General features: G+C 43.3%; 1 protein-coding gene across 5 annotated transcripts in view; it reads left to right on the top strand.

Annotated features, from left to right (window-relative positions):
- The window catches only part of NEDD4 (NEDD4 E3 ubiquitin protein ligase), a 175,650-nt gene that overhangs the window by 34,740 nt on the left and 119,491 nt on the right, over window positions 1-21,419 (top strand). For all 5 annotated transcript variants that reach the window (XM_077263792.1, XM_077263791.1, XM_077263795.1 and 2 more), the window contains exons 2-3: window positions 7,674-7,747; window positions 9,932-10,010. In XM_077263792.1, the coding sequence (XP_077119907.1) occupies window positions 7,674-7,747; window positions 9,932-10,010 (153 nt within the window). The remainder of the gene's footprint in view (window positions 1-7,673; window positions 7,748-9,931; window positions 10,011-21,419) is intronic.

Raw genomic sequence — 21,419 nt, 5'->3', positions numbered from 1 at the left:
ACTGCGATACCTCATTTATATTTTTTTATGTTTTGGCGTTTTTACACAATAAAAACTTTTTGTAAAAAGATTATTATTTTTGCATCGCTTTATTCTGAGAGCTATAACTTGATGATTTTTCTGCTGATGGAGCTGTATGGTGGCTTGTTTTCTTGCGTATAACATTTTTATTTACATCTGCCTTTTTTTAATCGCGTTTTATTGCACTTTTTGTTCAATGGTATGATTATAAAGCATTCTTTTTTGCCTCATTTTTTTTTTTTTTACCGTGTTCATTGAAGGGGTTAACTAGTGGGATAGTTTTTTAGAGCAGGCCGTTTTGGACGCGGTAATACCAAATATGTGTACCTTATTTTTTTATTTACATAAATTTATTTATTGGTTAAAAAAAAAATATATATATAATTTTTTTGGGGGGGGGATTTTTTTTTTTTTTTTTAAATTTTCGACACATTATATAATTTTTTTACTTTATTACATTGTAAGGGACTTTACTATTTTCACATCAGATCTGACACTGCACAGCAGAGTATCAGATCAGCGATCTGACAGGTAAAGAAGGCATGCTGGCGCCTGCTCATAGCAGGCGCTGACAAGCCACCTCCCTGAAGGACCCCGTGGCCATCTTGGTGCCTGGGGTCTCCATGGAGCCAAGCAGAACAACGCTTTTGCATTGCTTTGCTCTGGTGGGAGCATGCAGGGAGCCCCCTCCCTGTGCGATGCTTCTCTATGACACTGTCACTACTGACAGCGGCATCAGAGGGCTAATCATCAGTGCTAACATTGCGGCGGGGTCTCAGCGGTCACATACAGCTGACACCCGCACATGATTGTCGTGGCGCTCAGTGTGAGGCTGCGGCATTAGCAGTGCCATACTAGTACTGCTCTGGGCACAATCGCACCTTCCGCAGAGCAGTACTAGTATGGCGCATGTCGTGAAGGGGTTAAAGGGCACCTGTCAGCAGGATTGTGCACAGTAAACTACAGACAGTATAAGGTCGGCGCTGTTACACTGATTACAATGATACCTTGGGGTGGTGAATTCCGTCTTGTGGTTGTCTAATCTATATTTGTAGTTTTCAGTTAATGATATGCTCGTGCTCTGGGGCGGCCCGTGGGGGGGGGGGAGGGGTCTTCATGTGGTGCTCTGCTTACATATTCATCTGTATGGCCTATGACAGGTCATTGATCCCTCACTGAACTGACCCTTATTTTACATACTGCATATACTATGATGGGTTTAGAAAAAATTGTATTGCATTGAGCAAAATGGTAAGCAAGAACTTGGGTGACTGATGTATTTTGAATGACTTGTCCTGTTCTGACCCAGGAAAGAATCTAAAAGTGTCATCATTGTTATTGGTTGGTTTGGAGTGGCTGTAACTGGTTTGAGAGCGAGGTTTTTATTACATGCTGCAGTCAGTTATGTAATGAATTTGAGGTGATTTCATGGTAAAGTTTGCGCTCAGAGTGCCCTTTGTGTCTGTGATAGATGCCCAAAGTAAATTTCTCCATTGCACCTCAGTAATCCCGATCCGGCGAAGCTCTGCCGAGCCAGTGTGTCGTGTGCCTCCGGCCAGGGGTGACTCTCAGACCTCTTCACTGGCTCCTGTACCTAGTATAACTAGTTCTACGGCTGCTACATAACATTACATGCGAGTGGCTGGGATCTCGCCTCTTATAAATGAAGTGGCCCTGGGCTTTTTCAAAGTTAAATTTTCATGATTTTGCCTTCAATTTATCAGTTTTTGCCAGAATTCTATTTCAAGTGTTTGAAATATTGCAAATTGTTTCCGTGGTCTTGAGAATTGGCTAATTTTTAAGCAGTTTTAGGCTGGAATCAGACAAGGTGTAAAATAAATAATAAAAAAAAGGCAACAAACTAATTTTTATCTGAAAATATGGATGTTGTCCATATGACATCTGTTTTTAACTCGCCCATTAGGCAAATAAAATCCTGCAGTTCTTTTCTTGGTAACTTGTGAAAAGATGCTCATCTGAGCGAACTCCTGCCATCCCAAGCACATATGCGATTTGCACGCTTAGGCTACGTTCACATTAGCGGCGGGCGCCGCATAGGCGCCGCATGCGTCATGCGCCCCTATATTTAACATGGGGGCGCATGGACATGCGTCGCACTTGCGTTTTGCGCCGCATGCGGCGCCCGCGTCCGGGCGCAGAGGACGCAGCAAGTTGCATTTTTGCTGCGTCCAAAATCAATTTAAAAAAGGACGCATGCGGCGCAAAACGCAGCGTTGTGCATGCGTTTTGCTGCGTTTTTGTTTGCGTTGTGCGCTGCAGGCGCCGACGCTGCGGCGCACAACGCAAATGTGAACGTAGCCTTAGTCACGTGCTGGCGAGCTGCTCTCCCTAATTCTCTCAATGTTCAGTGAAAAACTAGTTGTCAAGTGAGAGCAAGTAAGAAAATCACATGAGTGAAGTAGCCATGTGATGACTGCTGGAACCAGCAAGCAGAGCTGAATCCTGACAGTGAGGATATTACATGCTGTTAGGATTGGCTGCAGGGCTTCATTTTAGAATTAAAGGGCTCCTCCAGGTTTGAGATCAGTCTGCAGTCACTCTTGGTGACAGCAGTGTTTTGAATTTTCACAGCGCATGCACTGCACACTTTTTGGATTCTCCCTTGAGAACTAGACGTGTCCTTCTCTCAATCATTGTCATTGAGTGAGGCCACGCATGTCTAGTGACGGCATGTTTGCAAATCACCGGCACGAGAAAATTCTGACAGCGGGCAGCACACAGAATGACTTCAGACTCATAAACTTGGACAACCCCTTTAATGCTCCTAACATAAATAAAAATAACAGGATTAGTATCACAAAACAAATTTTCTCCTTTTCTTCATCTTGTCCAGACCCCATGATGACTTTTCACAGCCACAGCCAGTCTCTGCAGACTTTCATCTTCTCCAGCACATCCCCACACAATGCCCTTAAAACAGCAGTGTCATTATAATGCTCCTATGCGGAGCCCATGAATAAATAATTGTCCCTCACTATATTCCCTGCACAAAATCTGACCCCCACACTGTCTCTTATGGCACATGCTCTTCTTTCCATACTGGGCCCCCTCTTCACACTGTCCTTTCACATTATGCCCCCACCTTCTATAGGGCCCAGTCTCTATACTGTGCCCCCTTCATCACACTCATTTTTAGCTTTCTGTCCCCTCCTGTCTGTGCACTTGCATGTCTCCCCATGCTACCCCTCCAATACTACTTGGCCTCTATTGTGTCCACTCACACTTTTCTCCTCCTATATCTCCTCCTATATTGTCTCCTCACAGTATTCCCCCAATAGTCTCTTTACACTTTCTCCTCAAATCCCCCGTTAAACATACTGTCTTTTCATATATTTACCCCCTCGCTCTCCATACTGCCTCCTCACACATCCCCCCCCCGACTCCCCATACTGTGTCAACAAATTCTTCCCCTCCTCATACTGTGTCCGCACCCATCCCCTCAACAGAGTGAAGTCAAATCAATGTGCAATCGTTTTTTGACAATTTTATACTATTTCCTCTAGCCAACATTAAAGGGAATATGTCATCAGGTTTGTCATATTTAATCGGAGTTTAATATACGGCAAGACAACCTGATTTCAGAGATGTCACTTACTGGGCTGTGTGCTGCATTTTCACTATGGTCAGTGTTTTTATCAGCAGGAGATAATCACTGCCAGACTACATCTCACATGCAGGCTAGTCCAGCTAATCTGCGTAGCCCCTCCCCCACCACTGATTGGCAGCTTTTTGTGTGTACTGTACATTGCCAGCATGCTGTCAATCAGCGGTGCTGATTGGGCTATACCGGGCTGTATACTGGGCTAAATTTAAAGAGACAGATGGGGCTAGTATGCCTGCCACAATATGGTCCTTGATATTCAGGAGCTCAGTCTTCTGATCCCACTGCTGATTGTACAATGTAGACAGGAAAATGCCAGTTAATGACACAAGTAAACTTAGACTTGGATCATCAGTGAGAGAACTAGCAGAACTACAGCAGATAAAACGGAGTCTATCAAAACTACACCAAACAGCCCAGGAAGTGATACATCGCTGGAATCGGGGTCTCTGCCCCTACATCATGCTGGACTTATGAAATGCTAAAAACCTGCTGACAGATTTGTTTTAAGGGGGTTTTCTGAAATCCTATTAGAGATGTAACTGGAAATCTGTGTTCAGCTATGAGTCTTTAAACTGTACAGGAACAAAAAAATCAACTTATTAGTTACTGTGGGTAAATACAAAACTTTTTCTTAAAGGCCTTTCTTACTTATGTGAAGAAAAGCGCCTTAAAGGGGTTGTCCACTCCTTCTTGATAAAAATGTTTGGCCCCATAAAATAATTAAGCTTATACTATCCTCTCCGCCTGTACCGGCACCAGTCCCATGGTGTCGGCATTTGCGGTCCCGGGCTGTCGTGCGGTGTTGTGACACGTATGTAATATGTACATGATTTACAAGATGTAATATGGCACCTGTAACTCCCCAGACCCCTATACGTTACAGTATATTGCTCTTTAATGTAGCATTATATTGATTTTGACTCAATGTGGTGAGCCCCATGGAGTTCATGTAATGGAAAGCTTACTGCTGCTTGTTCTTGATTTGCCAAGAATGTATTATTTAGAAAACGTACTATTAAATAATAAAGGCAGAAGCCCCCCCATCCTCACGGGCAGGATATGTGACCTGACCTCGGAGAGCGGGTGTTCGTTCCCTGATTAGGGTTTCTATCAGTGATTTTAGTGAATGATTAGTGCAGGAGGGAACAGAGAAAAATGGTCTGATAAGTGGAGAAAAAACATTACCCAGTAATAAATTAAAGTTTTGTCACTTATGCTACTAATGTATGGAAACCTTAAACATTAGTTACTCTTTAAGAACTGCAGATGTCTATTTTAATATAATTTTTGGTCCTCACATTGCTATTAGAGGCACGTGATCGGAGGTAAAAAAGTTTTTTGTATGTAAAATAATGGGACATGTGGAAAACAGAGGGTCCACGTCCGCCACAGCCGATACAAAGCTCAGCTCTTGCTCTGCACATACTGTTATTACTGAAAGGGGTTGTTGTCTTTCAATATAATTTGTCAGTCTCTGCTGCTGCTCCCGGTGGGTGACACTGGTTGTGGCGCTAACCTCACACACAGCATGGCAGCCACTTGGTGATCTCACCGGCCCAGAGCCGGGCATATAGTCTACACTGGAATGCTGTGCTGAGCCACCGGTGCCGCAAACGGTGCCAGACATCGGAGCTAACGATTAGACTCACCGGTGGACCTGCTGAAGGGGAGTGCAGCAAGCAACAAATTACCGTATGTCTGAAAGGGAACAACGCCTTAAAATGAGTAAAATCACAGGCCGAGCTATGATTAGTTCATTATTGAAGTTTGTGTATGAGAAGCTGGCAGAGACCATGACTAGGTCCAGAGTATGTTTACACCAAGCTGCTGCAGCGTGCCAAAGGGAGTCTACCAGTAGGATCAACTCTCCGATGCAGTCTATATTGACATGTACGGTGGCTTGCAAAATCCCTCCCACTTCCCCTTTCCTCCTTCCTCCCCCATGACATTTTTCATGGTTTGCTACCTTCCAATCTGGACTTTCACTTTTTAAGTGTTTGCATCACTTCATGTAAAGAACATGCATACAACTGTGAACAATTTTTTTTAAACTGAGAAGCAACCAACAAATATGCCAGAATGGCCGAACACTTCAGTGTGCATAATTATTCATCCTCCTTTTGTGGCAATTACAGCTGCAAATTGCTTTGGATAAGTCTCTATGAGCTTTCCACATCTTGCCACTGGGATTTTCAAGGCAAAACTGCTCCAGCTCCTTCAAGTTAGAGGGTATGTGCACACGCTGCGGATCCGCAGCGGATTTGACGCGGATCTGCAGCAGTTTTCCCAAAGTTTACAGTACCATGTAAACCTATGGGAAAAAAAACCGCTGTGCACATGCTGCGGAAAAATCCGCGCGGAAACGCAGCGGATTATTTTCCGCAGCATGTCAATTCTTTCTGCGGATTCCGCAGCGGCTTCCAACATGCACCAATAGGAAAGTGCAGTTGAAAACCCGCAGAGGAATCCGCAGAAGAAACCGCGATGAAATCCGCAGTGAAAACCACAGTGGTTTTGCACTGCGGATTTTCCAAATCCGCTGCGGAAAAATCCGCAGCAGAATCCGCGTGTGCACATACCCAGAAGGTTTCCTCTGGTGAATAGCAATCTTCAAGTCTGACCACAGATGCTCAATTGGATGAAGGTCTGGGCTTTGGCTAGGCCAAAACATTTACACGTTTTCCCTTAAGCCACTCGAGTGTTGCTTTAGCAGTATTCTTTGGGTCATTGTCTAGTTGGAAGGTGAACCTCCATCCCAGTCTCAAATCTAGGGTTGTGGAGTCGGTGTTCATTTTGCTAGTCGGTATAAAATGGACCGACTCTGACTCTTAAAATATATATAATAAATAGGGTGCAGTAGTTAAGGGCAGGATGTTAAATGTTTCATAATAATTTGGGAAAGTTATGAAATGTCCTGTAAATGTCTGTTCTGTTCCTGATCTAAGGATCTGGGCTTTTAGCTGAGATAAATCTGTGCTGTACTTTATGCACATGCTCAGGAGTGACCAGTGCTGTGGGGTCGGAGTCAGGGAAATTGAGATGTCGGGGATTTTGGCTTACCGACTCCACAGCCCTGCTTAAGTTCCTGACAGACTGAAACAAGTTTCGCTCAAGAATATCCCTGTATTTCTCACCATCTATCTTCCCTTCTACTCACACCATTTTCCCTGTCTCTGCTGTTGAAAAACATCCCTGCTGCCATCACCATGTTTCGCTGTGGGGATGGTGTTATTGGGGTGGTGAGCTGTGTTGGTTTGGTGTCAGTTATAACGTTTACCTACCTTCAAACTAAAATTTAACTTTTTGGTCACCATCTGGCCACAGCATCTTCCTCCATACATTTTGGGAGTCTCCCACATGTCTTTTGGCAACTCAAAACGGGCCTTACATTTTTTGTGTGTAAGTAAAGGCTTTTTTCTGCTCACTTTTCCATAAAGGTCACCTCTATGGCATGTATGGCTTATTGTGGCCATATGGACTGGTATTCCAATTTCTGGTTGGGAACTCTACATCTCCTTCAGGGTTACCTTTGGTCTCTGTGCTGCGCCTCTCTGATTAGTGCCCTCCTTGCCCTTGCTGAGAGTATTCATGGACTGACCTCTCTTGGCAGGTATGTTGGGGTAAGAGCTGAGGAGTCAGAGAGGTGGAGTTGGAGTCCGAATAAAAAAGACCGACTATTCCTAAAATGTATAATAAATTGGGTACACTAGTTCAGTGCTGTATGCTATCAAGGTATCATCTTATTCAGCTTCCTATGACCTGCATGCCCATACAGATTGCTTAGTGGGGTTGATTTTACTGACAAATTCCCTTTTAGAAAGGACTTGCCACCAGTTCAAAAGGGCCCAGTTTTTGCTTTCCTTTTTTTCTTGCTACTTTTTTTTTTTGTTAGGAGTTAAAATACAGGAAAATATGAAATGTTTACATGCCAGTGATTCTATTTATAGAGTGTAAGAACTACATTAAAATACTTTCTTTGAAAAATATTTTGTTACCTTGATAGTGACAAAAAAAATATTTTTTGCAGGAAGATTCTCGTGTTCTTCGTGTGAAAGTTATCGCTGGATTTGGACTGGCAAAGAAAGATCTTTTAGGTGCAAGGTGAGCTCATCTAAAGTGGGAAGTGTGCTCATATTTCCCAAATTCCTTATTTGTCTGATTTATGACCTATCCAAAGATGAGGTTTATAATCGGGCCATGCATAGTGTGCTGGAAATCCTAGCATATATAAACATGTAAGTAACATGCCTGTAAAAATAATGTATCTCTCAATGGGAAATTCATTTTTCCGAGGGGCCATGTAAGAGATCATGGCTGTTGCGGAGGGCACAGTCAATAGGTTTGAAATTAAAGGGGGGTCTTTCACCCAAAACAGCCATATGTGCTTACAGTGGCAGCGCAGAATTCAAGCAGGTGAGCACACATCCTGGTCACAGTCCAAAGAGCAGTATGTGGCCCAGGGCTCACAGTTTGCCTAGATCTGATCTGGTCTCAAAAGCTAATTTTCATAACTCTCAGCTCTCTTAAAGTGAGCCTGTCATGGGGATTGTGCCAAGTAAACTACAGACAGTGTCAGGTTGGCAATGTTACACTGATTACAGTGATATCAGGGTTAAAGAAATCAGTCTTGTGGTTGTTGTTTAATCTGTGCTTGCAGTTTTGAGTTAATGATATGCTCGTGTTCCTGGGGCGGCCTCTGTAAGGCTAGGTTCACATTGCGTTAGTGGGTGATCGCTAACGGACAGCGTTGCACGGCGAAAATGTCGCAATTAAAGCCGTGCAACGGGTCCATTAGCGCACCCATTGACAGCAATGTAAATTTCGCCTGCAGCGCATCACTAGCACGTGCCTTTTTCGGCTCGCGCTAGCGATGTGCCGTTCTTTTGTAGCGCGCCTCGGACGCTGCTTGCAGCGTCCGCGGTGCGCCCGAGGTCCGTTCCCCGCTCTCGCAGATCAGGGATCTGCGAGAGCGGGGACGTTAGCGTGACCCCTAAACGCGGCCCCTACAAAAACATTGCGTTAGGGCAATCCGTTTAGCGCTAGCGCATTGCGCTAACGCAATGTGAACCTAGCCTTAGGGTCTTTTTTTTGTGCTCTGGCCTTATTGCCATCCTTATGGGCTTACATGACAGGTCATCTTCAGGGATCTGCCTCTTACTTTATATATTACACCTGCGCATTTAGTATTGTTGTTTTGTTTTTTTTTTCTTTTTTTAATAACACAGTATTAAAGGCACAGACGCAGTATTTAAAGTAGAAGCCAAGTCCCTGAAGGTTCAGTAACCTGTCATTTAAGCCCATAAGGATGACTATTAGGCCAGAGCATTAAAAAAAACAAACAAAAAAAACATCCCCCAGGCCGCCCCGGAGTACAAGCATATCATTAACTCAAAACTTGAAGATTAAACAACCACAAGATGCATTTCATCATCCAAGGTATCATTGTAATCAGTATAACTGTGCCGACCTGACAGTGTCTGTAGTTTGTGGCACAATCCTGCTGACGGGTTCCCTTTTAATTGGATCTGATCTGCAGTATCTGATGGCGGCAGCTACACTCTGAATGGAGCAGACCTGTTCAGTGCTTACACCTATCCGCCACAGCTGTTCGGTAAGGCAAATGGGTGTCGGACCCCCACTCGCGTGATATTGTTGACCTACACAGCAGGCACCGATGCTACGGACTCTAGCTGTCCATGTGATGCTATATAACAGCATGGAGGGGATGAAAGCAATGCGAGAATAAAAATTGGGTCTTTCAAGAAGTAGACAGAACTACAGGGAAAGGAGTACACTGTATGTAAACACTAATGGGTGTCATTTTGTGTTTGTACAAAGAATTCAGGGCTACTTTCCTAATCGTTTTTTAGTGTTGTGCTGGTAGCCTAAGGCCTACCAGGTGCATTTAAAAGTGGCGAATTTATCTTGTTAACGCAGTTTTCCTCAGACTACATAACTCATGTTTTTAAAGAGGGTAGTGATGGAAGAGCTTGTGATCAGTCTCCTCCAATGGAAAAACAACTCTTCTATGTGAGGTATTTTACAGTTAGAGGAGGCTTATGATCTGGTCTTGTGCTTCATCAGCGGCCAATTCTGTATGGACAAAATTCTGGACAATTTGAGGAAAGTTGCACTAACGAGAGAGTGGCCTACCCCTTTTATCTCCTAAGTCATCTTATGGACACACTTTGTTTGTGTGGTGGAGTTCTGTACACATTTTATTTTTTTATACTTCTCTATCACTAAAACATTTTTAATCACTTTTTTTTTTTTTTTTTTTTTCAGCGATCCATATGTGAAATTGTCACTTTATGATCCAGGAAATGGAACATTAACAAGCATCCAAACAAAAACTGTTAAAAAGGTAAATAATGTAATTTTTTTCAACTGTTAACAGCATCATTGAAGTATTGATTACGCTATTTTATGAAAAACACATGCGCTCTGCTTCTACTCTTTCCAGATGCATAAAACTTTTCATTAAAGTAGTATTCCAGGGAGATAAAAATGTGTTCAAATAAACGGAACTTCATAAGCTATAAAGGCCTACATCCATAGTAGTGCTTTCAGTTGTCACATTATGTGCTATTCACAACTTTTCACTGTAAAGTCCCCTGCTCCCACACTTCTTGGCATTTCACAGATTTGCTGTACAGCTACAGGCTGCACCCCTCCCATAGTTTATGCCTCCCCCATACTCCCAGTGTAGTTTCCCACACCCCTGCAACTTATTTGTGCCATTCTATCATTCCTGCTTCAAACTGCTGGGGTTATATGCTTGAGATCCTGTAGCCCATGTCCTGCACAACCCCCTCCCACCCCCCCAACTGAGGATGCGCATGTGAGGCAGGATGTTTCTAACAAAGTGATTTGCCATACCATAAATCACGTTGTCCTTAAAATCTGCTGCAAATCAACAAAAGATGGGGTCACAGAGGTGCCCATCGCGGTTCCACCTATCTGGCAGAACCAACTTTCATCCAACTGAAATGCATTTTAGCTCAATATAAACATTCACAGAATTACTCCTTGAAAGTAACATCCACTTTAAGTTTAAGTAATTGGTATTTACTAGGGATGAGTGACCATCCTTAACTTGGTGTCTTCAGTGTGCTCGTAAATTGTTACAGGCCCTACGGTTGCATGTCTCGCGGCTGTTAGGCAATCCCTGCATATGTTGTGGCTAACAGCCACGAGACATGTAGCCACGGGTATTCAAACATATTTTTCGAACACGCCGAAGACACTTGGTTAGCACACGAGCATGCTCAGATAACTCCTTATCCAAGAACATTTGCTCATTATTATTAGTTACATGTCTTACACTGGTAATGTCCCCTCTTGTTAAAAACAAGCTCGGGTGGTAAATTCTCATGGATATCAGTGTCCTGTCCACAGCCTGGAACAGCTCATTTACATCTATCTATATATCTACATCTATCTATCTATTTGTCTAAGGGGCACTTCTGTCTATTTTCTGTCTGTTTGTCACGGAAATCCCACGTAGCTGATTGGTCGCGGCTGCCAGGGCATAGCCCGGCCGAGAATTAGTCCCTCCCTACTTCCGTCCAGTCAGTGCAAAGTGCCCGCTCCATACTCCCCTCCAGTCAGCGCTCACATAGGGTTAATGGCAGCGTTAACGGGCCACAGGTAACGCACTCCGTTAACGCTGCTATTAACCCTGTGTGACCAACTTTTTACTATTGATGCTGCCTATGCAGCATCAATAGTAAAAAAATTCTAATATTAAATATAATAAAAAAACAAAAAACCTGCTATTCTCACCTTCCGACGTCCGCCGATGCGCGCGCGGCTGCCGCCAGCTTCCGTTCCCAGAGATGCATTGCGAAATTACCCAGAAGACTTAGCGGTCTCACGAGATGCATCCTGGGAACTGAAGCTGGCAGCAGCAGCGCGTGCATCGGGACAGCTTCGCTGGACGCCGGAGGGTGAGTATAAAACTATTTTTTATTTTAATTTTTTTTTTAACAGGGGTATGGTGTTCACACTGCTATGTACTGCGTGGGCTGTGTTATGTACTGCGTGGGCTGTGTTATGTACTGCGTGGGCTGTGTTATGTACTGCGTGGGCTGTGTTATGTACTGCGTGGGCTGTGTTATGTACTGCGTGGGCTGTGTTATGTACTGCGTGGGCTGTGTTATGTACTGCGTGGGCTGTGTTATGTACTGCGTGGGCTGTGTTATGTACTGCGTGGGCTGTGTTATGTACTGCGTGGGCTGTGTTATGTACTGCGTGGGCTGTGTTATGTACTGCGTGGGCTGTGTTATGTACTGCGTGGGCTGTGTTATGTACTGCGTGGGCTGTGTTATGTACTGCGTGGGCTGTGTTATGTACTGCGTGGGCTGTGTTATGTACTGCGTGGGCTGTGTTATGTACTGCGTGGGCTGTGTTATGTACTGCGTGGGCTGTGTTATGTACTGCGTGGGCTGTGTTATGTACTGCGTGGGCTGTGTTATGTACTGCGTGGGCTGTGTTATGTACTGCGTGGGCTGTGTTATGTACTGCGTGGGCTGTGTTATGTACTGCGTGGGCTGTGTTATGTACTGCGTGGGCTGTGTTATGTACTGCGTGGGCTGTGTTATGTACTGCGTGGGCTGTGTTATGTACTGCGTGGGCGCTACATACATACATACATACATACATACATACATACATACATACATACATACATACATATTCTAGAATCCCCGATGCTTTTGAATCAGGCCACCATCTAGTATAAGAATAAACATGGATTTCTTTGGAATAAGACTTTATCGCAGATGTCAAGGTATCATATTATTTTGCTTCCTATGACTTACATACACATACAGATTGCTTAGGAGGGTTTATCCTACTGACAGATTCCCTTTTAAACCCTGAGTCATGGAGTATAGAGAAAAACACACCTTATTTTCCTTTAGATATGTCTTAAGATCAAGTCCACAAAGTGAGACATGGGTTCGATAACTAAACTCCTGAAAGTACTATGTAGATATTATAAAACGTGTTTCGGATTGCAATGAATAAGGATTACAATCCCAAACCCGTTCGCTCTGTTGGAACATTTTCTTAATCCCCTGCACACTGTTGACTTTTATGGATTACTAATAAAGAATCTTATTTATGGTGAAGATGGACACGCTGGATTTTTTCCATTATTTCATGTTCCGCATACTGCAACACTGCAGGTTTCCTTGCTTGGAGTCTTCCAAGTGATGAGCTGACTCTCTCCCTTTTTTTTTTTTTTTTTTTTTTTTTTTTCCCGTGATCAATGTTTTATTTTCCTCTGTCTCCTCGGTCTTCTTGTTCTGAGTTTTTTTTTTTTTTTTTTTTTTTTCTCTCCACTGGAAGATGTGGCCACCATCAAAGTCCTGTTTATCTTTTTTTTTTTTTTTTTCTTTTTTGAATATCGTTCTTTATTGGAATAATTATCTTATCCACTTTTTAAGGAAGTTGGTAAATTGTATATCCGTCTGATTTTTTTTCATTCCGCTTTGGTTTTACTCAATACCTCTTTCACCAAATTATATTGTTCCTCTGTCCAGTATTCTGTTTAATATCACAATGTTGTACATGAGCTGACTCCTATAGTACCACAGTTTCTGTATCCTGGAATTGTATTATTTCTTTTTAAAGATACGTAAACCCCATGGTGAGCGGCCACTGTCCATATACAATTAGGCTATGTGCGCACGTTCAGGATTTTTTGCGTTTTTTTGGCCGTTTTCCACGGAAAAAACGCTAAAAAAAAAGCTTACATTAAGCATCTCATCATTTTAATGCATTCCGCAGTTTTTGTGCACATGCTGCGTTTTTTTCCGTGAAAAAAACGCGAGTGGATTTCCTGCAGAAACAGTCCGGTTTTGTTCAGTAAAAATTCTGCTGGAACGTGTGCACATAGCCTTAAGGAGAATTAACTTTCCAAAATAATTTCATGTTCTTTTCAGCTAGATTCCTAAATCTTCGTTCATGGGCCTTTGTAAAAGGTACTTATAGCTCATCCATGAAATTGCATTGTGCAAAAGTCTGTACCATTTTCTCTCAACTGACTGGCAAGGCCATCCAGACCAGCCCCCTTTTCCCAGACCATCCACATCATTCTCCACTTAGTCTTAGTGAGGGATCCATATCGGGATCTGTTAAGCATGCTTCTGTTTATAGCAAAGTTTGTATCTACAAAGTACACTAAAAGAAAGCACGATGGCATTGCTCTGTGGAATGGAACTACAGATCCCTAATCACTCAAGTGCTTATGGACCCACTGCCGTGTTATTGGTGGTGCTCGGTGGCACACAGTGTTCGTATTCACGTAAAGTATACAAAGTAGGAAAGGCACAACCCTCACTAACAATGTAGGGAACTTGATGACCACCAACATGAGAACATATATCCTCAAAATGATAGTAACGAGACACACCTAACTTATAAATACTGCCAAGAGAACAAGATGGGTGTGTATAATTTTTTAAATTATAGACTTTGTTTTTAATTGGCTGAATCCAATAATGTAGAATAAACTGAGTGACACAATGGAGGACGACAAATGTATTTACATAGTCACAACTAATATCACTAAGGTTATATCATTATTAGTCCAAGTAGATGTGCAAAGCTATGAATTTATGACACGCCAATCAAAGCCTTAATGGCAAAATGTATATGCTACACTATAAAAAAAAAAAAATAATAATTCTGACCTGTCTAAACAGATGGTATGGTGAGCCATATATTCTAAAAGATAACAAAAAATTTCCTACATGACAGGAGCGATGTGGGGTCCTGGTGCCCCAACGTTCGCCGCGTTGCTTCATCAGGGGCGTGTTAAAAAAGGAGCAAAAAGTTGGGTATATGTACGAAGATGTATATATTAATTGATCAGTGGTGACTTGCTATTTTTTATATGTATCTCAAATGAACCAATCCCAGGAGTCCTATTCATGATGCCTTTTAACATGAGCATATATCATCCTGCATATTATAAAAATATTTGTTTGAGTATGTGTATGTATGTATGTGTATATATATATATATATATATATATATATATATATATATATATATATATATATATATATATATATATATATATATATATATATATATATACATACACACACACACACACACACACACACACACACACACACACACACACACACACACACACACACACACACACACACACACACACACACACACACACACACACTCACCGGCCACTTTATTAGGTACACCATGCTAGTAACGGGTTGGACCCCCTTTTCCCTTCAGAACTGCCTCAATTCTTCGTGGCATAGATTCAGCAAGGTGCTGGAAGCATTCCTCAGAGATTTTGGTCCATATTGACATGATGGCATCACACAGTTGCCGCAGATTTGTCGGCTGCACATCCCAAAGATGCTCCATACAAGGCAGGATGGATCCATGCTTTCATGTTGTTTACGCCAAATTCTGACCCTACCATCCGAATGTCGCAGCAGAAATCGAGACTCATCAGACCAAGCAACGTTTTTCCAATCTTCTACTGTCCAATTTCGATGAGCTTGTACAAATTGTAGCCTCAGTTTCCTGTTCTTAGCTGAAAGGAGTGGTACCCGGTGTGGTCTTCTGCTGCTGTAGCCCATCTGCCTCAAAGTTCGACGCACTGTGCGTTCAGAGATGCTCTTAGGCCTACCTTGGTTGTAACGGGTGGCGATTTGAGTCACTGTTGCCTTTCTATCAGCTCGAACCAGTCTGCCCATTCTCCTCTGACCTCTGGCATCAACAAGGCATTTCCGCCCACAGAACTGCCGCTCACTGGATTTTTTTTCTTTTTCGGACCATTCTCTGTAAACCCTAGAGATGGTTGTGCGTGAAAATCCCAGTAGATCAGCAGTTTCTGAAATACTCAGACCAGCCCTTCTGGCACCAACAACCATGCCACGTTCAAAGGCACTCAAATCACCTTTCTTCCCCATACTGATGCTCGGTTTGAACTGCAGGAGATTGTCTTGACCATGTCTACATGCCTAAATGCACTGAGTTGCCGCCATGTGATTGGCTGATTAGAAATTAAGTGTTAACAAGAAGTTGGACAGGTGTACCTAATAAAGTGGCCGGTGAGTGTATGTATGTATGTGTATATATATATATATATATCTCTCCTACATATATATATCTCCTACTATATAATTGTCTAAGGGTCACTTCAGTCTGTCTGTCTCGGAAATCCCGCGTCGCTGATTGGTCCAATCAGCGACAGGCACAGTCCGGCCGCGAATTGGCCCCTCCCTCCTCCCCTGCAGTCAGTGCCCCCTCCCCCGCCCCAGTCAGCGCCCATGTAGCGTTAACCGGACTGCCTTACACCGCGGCATAACGTGGTGTAAGGCAGTCCGTTAACGCTGCCATTAACCCTCTGTGTGATCAACTTTTTACTATTGATGCTGCCTATGCAGCATCAATAGTAAAAACATGTAATGTTAAAAATAATAAACAAATTATATACTTGCCCTCCGACAGCCCCCAGATCCAGCCCAGGCCTTTCCCACTCCTCGCGCGCCTCTCCGGTCCCCAGAATGCATTGCGGCAGTGACCGGAGATGACGTAGCGGTCTCGCGAGACCGCTGCATCATCACGTGTTGCCTCTTGGGACCGGAGCGGCGCAGGCCTGGGCTGGATCCAGGGGCCGTTAAAGGGTGAGTATATAACTATTTTTTATTTTAATTCTTTTTTTTTTTTTTTTTTTTTTAACAGGGATATGGTGCCCACATTGCTATATACTGCGTGGGCTGTGCTATATACTGCGTGGGCTGTGCTATATACTGCGTGGGCTGTGCTATATACTGCGTGGGCTGTGCTATATACTGCGTGGGCTGTGCTATATACTGCGTGGGCTGTGCTATATACTGCGTGGGCTGTGCTATATACTGCGTGGGCTGAGCTATATACTGCGTGGGCTGTGCTATATACTGCGTGGGCTGTGCTATATACTCCTGGGGCTGTGCTATATGTTCGCGGCCGGCCACATAGTATATAGCACAGCCATGTAGTAATCAGCAACAGGCGCACTCCGGCCACCAATTGGCACGGGATTTGAACCACGCTTTGCTAATTAGTCGCGCGGAGCCAACCGAATTCTGTGTATTCATTGTATTCTAAAATCTTCATAAATAAACTGCATATATATTCTAGAATACCCGATGCGTTAGAATCGCGTCACCATTATATATATATATATATATATTGTAGTATATAATGTATGTATGTGCACTCCTCATTCCTATGTCATTATCCATCACCTTATCCTACATCTGTCTGTCTCAATGGTCTGTGGGCGCGCAACCCATGATTGCATTTTAAGTACTTCGGTTCTCCAACCAACCACTCATTGGAGGACAGGAGCCGCTTCATGCTGTATTAATAACCAGGGGATCTCCTCCCATTCATCCCCATCCAGCGTCATGTCACTGTGTAATGCCTCATCAAACCAATGAGGATCCATATGGCTACACAAGTGCAGAAGGCGCCCCGCCTGTATCCATGTTATACATAAATCTAAAGAATGTGGAGTACAATATAATGTCTTCATCCATCACCATATCCTTCTTTTCTAGCTGAATCCACTGTATGTCAGGACTGCCATTGAAGTTAGCAGCGTCTCCTAGCATGTGCCGGATCTCGTTTGGGCGGGGCACCTTCTGCACATGCATAGCCATATAGATTCCCATTGGTTTGACGCAGCACTGGATGGAATGGGGATGAATGGGAGGAGTCCCGAGGTCAATAAAACAGCATGACTCAACTCCCGTCCTCCAATGAGTGGTGCGTGGGAGTCTCGGAGTTCAACTCGCATAGTGGTATAATGAGGTAGAAAATAGGAACACCGTCTCTTTTTAAATCTTTAGTTGGTTTATTATGCGGCATAAACCAACAAGAGGGGAAAATAAACACCACCTTTCCAGTTACAACAGGAAAACCATAAAGAAAAGCAAAAAATCTGCAACACAGTCCGTACTTATACGGGTAGCATCCCGCTCTGGAGCAACACAGGTTGTCATTCTTCCACAAGACTCAAAACCACTGGAGAATCCTCTCTCCAGTCTTGCTGACCAAAGATTGCCTCTAGAGCCCAGTTATTTAAACCCAAGACCATGTGACTATTTCCATCATGATACTGACCACATGGTCATGACATCACACAGGTCCTGTCGGCTTTGCATGAGGAGATATGGTACACTTCCTCCCTCTCTATGAAGGTCCATATGAAACCCGCTCATTATGCAATTTTAACTTAACCCTTACAACACTTATTGTGCTGGAGGAAAATACTCTGGTTTCTGACTCCATTAAGCGCAGTGACACTTATCTACCCTCTATTACATTACCAGTGACTTTGTAACAAAATCACGTGTGTGTCAGTGGGCAAACTCACAAAAAATACACAAAGACATGAACAGGCTATAAATTTAAGGGTAGGTGAATTTTAACATTAAGAGATAGATGAAGGAGGATTAGTGGAAACTTGTGTATGCAGCAGGAACTCAGAGCAGAGTAGCAGGATCACCACACAGGTTCACAGGAGCAGGTGTATAGCCAGGGAGTAATCAGAGGGCAGGAGCTGGATGCAAGGCAGAATACTCTAGCACAGACTGAAGGCTGGGGTGGAGTTTTATAGCAGGAAGACACAGTGCACATGAGACCAAAGACGCCATCTTGGAAAAGGGCAGTAATGCACAAAAGGTAAAAAATGTCCTGACAAGAGGAGTGGACCAAAATTCCTCCTGACATGTGCGCAAACCTCATCATCAACTACAAAAAACATCTGACTGCTGTGCTTGCCAACAAGGGTTTTGCCACCAAGTATTAAGTCTTGTTTGCCAGAGGAATCAAATACTTATTTCTCACTGCGAAATGCAAATACATTTATAGAATTTATACAATGTGATTTTCTGGATTTTATTTCTGACATTCTATCTTTCAATGTTAAAATTAACCTACCCTTAAAATTATAGACTGTTCATGTCTTTGTAAGTGGGCAAAGTTAAAAAATCAGCAATGGATCAAATACTTAATTCCCCCACGGTGTGTATGTATCTGTCTGTCTAATATATATCCTACTATATAATTGTCTAAGGGGTACTTCCGTCTGTCTGTCCCGGATATTCATTGGTCGCGGCCTCTGTCTGTCATAGAATCCAAGTCGCTGATTGGTCGTGGCAAAACGCCCACGACCATTGCCACGACCAATCAGCGACGCGCACAGTCCGGAAGAAAATGGCCGCTCCTTACTCCCCGCACTCACTGCTCGGCGCCCGCATACACCCCTCCGGTCACCGCTCACACAGGGTTAATGCCGGCGGTAACGGACCGCGTTATGCCGCGGGTAACGCACTGCATTACCGCTGCTATTAACCCTGTGTGACCAAGTTTTTTTACTATTGACGCAGCCTTTGCAGCGTCAATAGTAAAAACATCTAATGTTAAAAATAATAATTTAAAAAAAAAAAAAGATTATATACTCACCTTCCGCCGCCTTTCCCGCTCCTCGCGATGCAAGCGGCACGTTCCGGTGGCAAGGATGGTCTGGAGAAGGACCTGCCATGACGTCACGGTCATGTGACCGCGACATCATCACAAGGCCTGCACGGAAAGGACCTGCCGTGACGTCACGGTCATGTGACCGCTACACGGTCATGTGACCGCGACGTCATCACACCCTGGGACCGGAAGCTGCCGCCTGCACCCCACACAGGCGACAGAGCTACAACGCGCCTGCGGAAGGTGAGTATATGTTTATTTTTAATTTTTTTAACCTGTGTCATACGTGGCTGGGCAATATACTACATGGGCTGTGCAATATACTATGTGGCTCTGTGCTGTATACTACGTCACTGGGCAATATACTACGTGGCTGGGCAATATACTACGTAACTGGGCAATATAATATGTGGCTCTGTGCTGTATACTACGCGACTGGGCAATATACAATGTAACTGGGCAATATACAATGTAACTGGGCAATATACTACGTGGCTGGGCAATATACTACGTGGCTCTGTGCTGTATTCTACGTCGCTGGGCAATATACTACGTCGCTGGGCAATATACAATGTAACTGGGCAATATACTACGTGGCTGGGCAATATACTACGCCGACATACATAGTCTAGAATACCCGATGCGTTAGAATCGGGCCACCATCTAGTATATATATATATATATATATATATATATATATATGTGTGTGTGTGTGTCCCAGAGGAGCATTGCACGGCGAATAAGCCTCCTTACCTTGACAAGCCAAAGATGGTATGTCACTCTCCATAAGGAGAAACGATACCCCTTAGACCCCAGTCCAGAGCCTCTCACCTAGCCAGATCAGTTCTCATGCTTCGCATTGACTAGGGCCAACAGCCCGAAACACAGTGTCTGCGAATTGAGATACTGATTTGGCTTTTATCCTAAGTCATATTGCACGACTCGTTAAAGGGTTGATTGTGACTTGTAGGATCGCTGCTTCCAACAGGTGGTGCTATAGAATAAAGTCCTCTTTTTTTTTTTTCTCAGAAGAGGCAATTTGCTATATAAATCTCCGTCCGTGTCACTAATAACTCACTCGAGCAGTGACACAGAAAGCACACATATTTTTTATATTTTAAATCAATCTTTTTATTTAACATATAAATATCTTTAAAATACAATACAAATAATTGTCAACCGGAATATCTCAAATAGAAAAAGGGACCGACAGACTACTCCTCAAAATCAGCAAAGAATATGGCCCTAAGTACATGGACAAGGCTAGGCACCAGTAATCAATAAATCCCTACAATAATGAATAGTTCTCTGTCAAAATGGAGGGTATGATCCTATGTGCTGCAGCCGCTAAATATATTGTACATATTTGCCACTGAATAAAGTGTCTCCACTACAAAACATCCTTGACTAAATCATAGGGTTTGTGAAGTACCGTGGACAAAGTCCTACAAAAAATCTTACAATAGAAATTGTTATGCTTACATTGCTGTGCAAGGAGTGTCTGGTCCCTCTTACCCCGACGCGCGTTTCGTGCCACAACTTCTTCAGGGGGCGTGTCGGGGAAGAGGGAAGTGAGGTCTCATATAGCGCGCTGCATCCAATAGCCATTCTATCTCACGGTGCATGTGATCGGTGGTTACCGAGGTGATCCGGCACGCCGAGACGTTCCCCCGCCGCTATCTGATGACTCATCATCCTCGGTCAGGTGAGACGCCGATGCAGCATGCTAGAGCTATACAGCTCACGTGCCCATCAGCTGACTCTAGAGACCGAAGGTTTCTGAGTCTGCGGTCGGGTAGATACGGGTCAGCGCGCTCCACCTGACAGCCCGCGATGACAGAAAATAAAAGCTGATGCTTTGGAATAGCAATTATCAAACCATGCATTTGGGTAATGTACACAGAGCGTGTCCTACCATTTAAATAGCAAACAGTCAAAAGAAAAAGGAAAAGAAAGAAAAGAATTGAAGATCTATATAAGGACCATATAATTGACGTCCTCAACTACCTAATTAAAATGCAAAAATATAATATAATGTACCATCTATAAGACCAGAGTGAAGCAATGTGATTATAAAAACTATGTAATTAACATCATGAGCCACAGGATTGCAGTGCACAGCTAGCTTGCCACTATATATACTTAGTGAAATAGTAAAAAATCCTTTTTTGTGATTAATGTGGGATAAATATAATATATTCATAAATATTGATACAAATTTTGAAAAAATCTAATTAAATAAACAATAAATAAA

This window comes from Ranitomeya variabilis, chromosome 5 (genome assembly GCF_051348905.1).
Source record: "Ranitomeya variabilis isolate aRanVar5 chromosome 5, aRanVar5.hap1, whole genome shotgun sequence".
Classification (NCBI taxonomy): domain Eukaryota; kingdom Metazoa; phylum Chordata; class Amphibia; order Anura; family Dendrobatidae; genus Ranitomeya; species Ranitomeya variabilis.
The sequence above is the reverse complement of the archived record's forward strand: the minus strand, read 5'-3'. Positions and strand labels throughout refer to the sequence as shown.